The sequence below is a fragment of the Temnothorax curvispinosus genome, unplaced genomic scaffold (assembly GCF_003070985.1).
Source record: "Temnothorax curvispinosus isolate PA1 unplaced genomic scaffold, ASM307098v1 QBEX01001925.1, whole genome shotgun sequence".
NCBI lineage: Eukaryota > Metazoa > Arthropoda > Insecta > Hymenoptera > Formicidae > Temnothorax > Temnothorax curvispinosus.
The window spans coordinates 1-3,662 of NW_020211705.1; the positions used below are offsets into that span (position 1 = coordinate 1).

At 41.0% G+C, this 3,662-nt stretch overlaps 1 protein-coding gene across 1 annotated transcript in view; it reads left to right on the forward strand.

Annotated features, from left to right (window-relative positions):
* Window positions 1–134: 134 nt before the first annotated feature.
* Window positions 135–3,662, forward strand: part of LOC112468713 — a 4,080-nt gene continuing 552 nt past the window's right edge. The window contains exons 1-4 of the mRNA XM_025038014.1: window positions 135–745; window positions 863–1,119; window positions 1,288–2,442; window positions 2,833–2,901. Coding sequence (XP_024893782.1) covers window positions 135–745; window positions 863–1,119; window positions 1,288–2,442; window positions 2,833–2,901 — 2,092 coding nt within the window. The remainder of the gene's footprint in view (window positions 746–862; window positions 1,120–1,287; window positions 2,443–2,832; window positions 2,902–3,662) is intronic.

A 3,662-nucleotide genomic window follows, 5' to 3' on the forward strand; every position in this document is an offset into this window, starting at 1 on the left:
AACAATTGGCGACGAGGATGGGATCAGGGTTATCTCGACAGTAGCCACGAAAAAGGTACGAGTCGGGAAGTACAAAAAGAAGACGGCAAACGGCAAACGCGAGGCGGATACATCCCTTTTGAGCGATACCAAAAATGGCGACGGCGACGGCAGCAGTGCCAAATACGTTTACGATCGAGCCTTTCGATTCCACCGTCACAAATTGGTCACGATGGTTACTCAGGCTGGAAGGCGCTTTTCGAATATTTACAATTAAGGACGAGGCCCGAGTGCCTTACTTACTGCATTACGTTGGGGCCACATCGTTCGATATCTTGTGCGATCGGTTATCGCCGCAAGATCCCTTCGAAGCCAGTTACGCGACGCTTACAAGGAGCTTGGGAGAATTTTACGACCCGGCGCCGTTAGAAATAGCGGAAAACTACAAATTCCATCAACGTAAGCAGAAGGATGGTGAAACAGTTCAAGAATTCTTAGCGGCACTCCACAAGCTAAGCGTGCATTGCAAGTTCGGCGATTATTTAAAGACAGCCCTAAGAAACCAGTTAGTGTTTGGCTTGTCGAACAAGAGGACTCAAGCACGTCTCCTGGAGCTGGCGGATCTAACGTTGGAAAAAGCAGCGCAGGTGGCCACTACAATGGAGCTGTCTGAGAAAGGTGCTCAACAACTACAAGGAGAATCAGCGGAATTAAGTCTGGTACAAGCGGCCAAGCGGACTCCCCGACATCCATCTAACGTAGATAAGTCTGTAAAAGTACAACAACAAAAAGGTATAAACGCGCGTAAATTTAATGGCAGACAAGGTTCGAAAAATGTAAAGCCTTGTAAAAATACGAATACTAATATTATTACATGTTATAGATGCGGTGCAAATCATCTAGCGTCCAAATGTACATTAGATAAGAACGTCAAATGCAACGCTTGTGGAAAGAGCGGCCATCTGAAAAAGGTGTGCTTTCAAGTGAGCCGGGAAACAAACCAGCTTGAAGAGATCCTATTGATGGAACATACACAGTTTCGGGACAAAATCTTCACTACACTGCTGGTAAATGACAAACAAGTCAAGTTCGAAATAGATAGCGGTGCTGCGGTGTCGGTGATGGCGCAGGAGCACGCGAGTAAGCTTTTTCCAGATTCGCCCATACATTCAACGCAACTTACATTAATTTCTTATTGTAAGCAGAACGTAAAATTACTAGGTTATATAGTCGTGACTGTACGGTGCCATAATAAACTACGCGAATTACATCTATATATTACAAATCAAAAGAGAAACGCTTTGTTAGGTCGCGAATGGATCTTCCAATTACGGGATGAAGCTAATATTAAGAATTTTCTTAGTAGCATAGAATCGATACATGCGATAGATACTGGTCACAAAGATAGGTTAAATGCATTACTACAAAAGTACAAGTCAATCATGACACCGTCGATAGCAAAAATAAAAGGGTTACAGGCAAAATTAACGCTTAAAAAAGATGCGAAACCGGTATTTTGCAAATCGCGGCCAGTGCCTTTCAGATTACGCCCCTTAATAGAAAAGGAATTGCAACGGCTAGAATCAGAAGGAGTTTTAGAGAAGGTAGACACTTCTGAATGGGCTACGCCGATAGTCCCAGTTCTTAAAAAGAACGGTCAGGTTCGCCTTTGTGGCGATTATAATGTCACCTTAAATCCTCAGCTCGTTGTCGACGAGCATCATCTTCCGACAGCGGATGAATTGTTTACCTCAATGGAGGGCGGCACAGTTTTCTCTAAAATTGATTTATTACAAGCATATTTACAAATGGAGGTTCGCCCCGAGGATCAACACCTCCTTACATTGAATACTCATAAAGGCCTTTACCGACCTAAGCGTTTAATGTATGGAATCGCGTCTGCACCGGCCATTTGGCAACGTGACATGGAGAACATTCTGAAAGATCTTTCGGGAGTAACTGCCTTCTTGGATGACATACGCGTATCGGGTAAAAATCCTGAAGATCACTTACAAAAATTAGAAGCAGTTTTTAAACGTCTACATCAGTACAATATTAGAATTAATCTTGATAAAAGCGAATTTTTTATGGAACAAATTAATTATTGCGGTTACATTATCGACAAAAACGGATTACACAAAGAGCCGGATAAAATAGAAGCAATTGAAAAAATGCGTAGACCGGAAGACGTTCCTCAGGTGCGTAGTTTCCTTGGAATGGTCAATTACTACGGTCGTTTTATTAAGAATTTAAGCACGATACTACATCCGTTGAACAATCTATTACGTAAGAACACCAAATTTGTCTGGACTACGGAGTGTGAAAGAAGCTTTTTAGCTGCCAAAAAGGCGTTTTCAAGTACGGATTTCTTGGTACATTTCGATCCAACTTTGCCTCTAATTCTTGCTACGGATGCTAGCGCGTACGGTGTAGGTGCTATCCTATCACATTTGTATCCGGATGGTACAGAAAGAGTAATTCAATACGCTTCCCAAACTCTCTCGAAAACACAAAAATCATACTCGCAAATAGACAAAGAAGCATACGCCATAATCTTTGGTATAAAAAAATTCTATCAGTTCTTACACGGTGGACATTTTACGTTAATTACAGACCACCGCCCATTAGTACAAATTTTCTCACCCCAAAAAGGACTTCCAATATGCAGTGCTATGCGAATGCAGCACTATGCTCTTTTTCTGCGAGGTTTCAATTACACCATTAAGTATCGTAGATCGGAGGCACACGCAAACGCCGACTGTCTTTCTCGCCTTCCTATAGAAGGAATTCAAGTTAACGAGGACGTAGTTGATATCTTTCAATTAGATACAATCGAGAGTCTTCCACTTACAGTGACAGAATTAGCTACAGCTACAGTTAAAGATAAAGAACTCGTAGAAGTTTTAGAAGCATTAAAGACAGGTAAAAAAATTTAAAAATCTAAAAGGTTTTAACTTAGATGTTGGTGAACTTACACTACAGAATAATGTAATCTTAAGAGGTCATCGAGTAGTAATCCCAGTAGTACTACGTAATAGAATTCTGCAAGAACTACATATGGGACATTTTGGTATCAGCAAGATGAAAAACTTAGCTAGAAGTTATGTGTGGTGGCCTAATATCGACAAAGATATAGAGTCGTTAGCTAAAAATTGCAAAGATTGCAACTCTTTTCGCAATAATCCCACGAAAATAGAACCACACTTTTGGGAGGAAACCACAACTCCTTTCAGTCGCGTTCACGCGGATTTTGCAGGACCTTTCTTGGGTCATTTCTTTTTTGTCTTAATCGATGCGTATACTAAGTGGCCAGAGGTCCACATCGTCAAAGACATTACAGCTAAAACTACTATAGACGTATGTAGGAAAATTTTCGCTACTTTTGGAATTCCAAAAACATTCGTATCCGACAACGGAAGAACTTTTATTTCGTCCGAATTCACTTCGTTTTTAAAACAAAACGGAATCGTACAAAAATTTACGGCACCGTACAATCCGGCTACTAATGGTCAGGCCGAAAGGTTTATACAAACTTTAAAGAATTCCTTACGTCGTATGCGAAGCGACAGAACCAATGTACATATTGCATTACAACAAATATTAATACAGTATAGAAATATGATCCATCCAGCGACAGAGAAATCTCCGGCAGAACTAATGTTCGCGAGAAAAATACGCACACG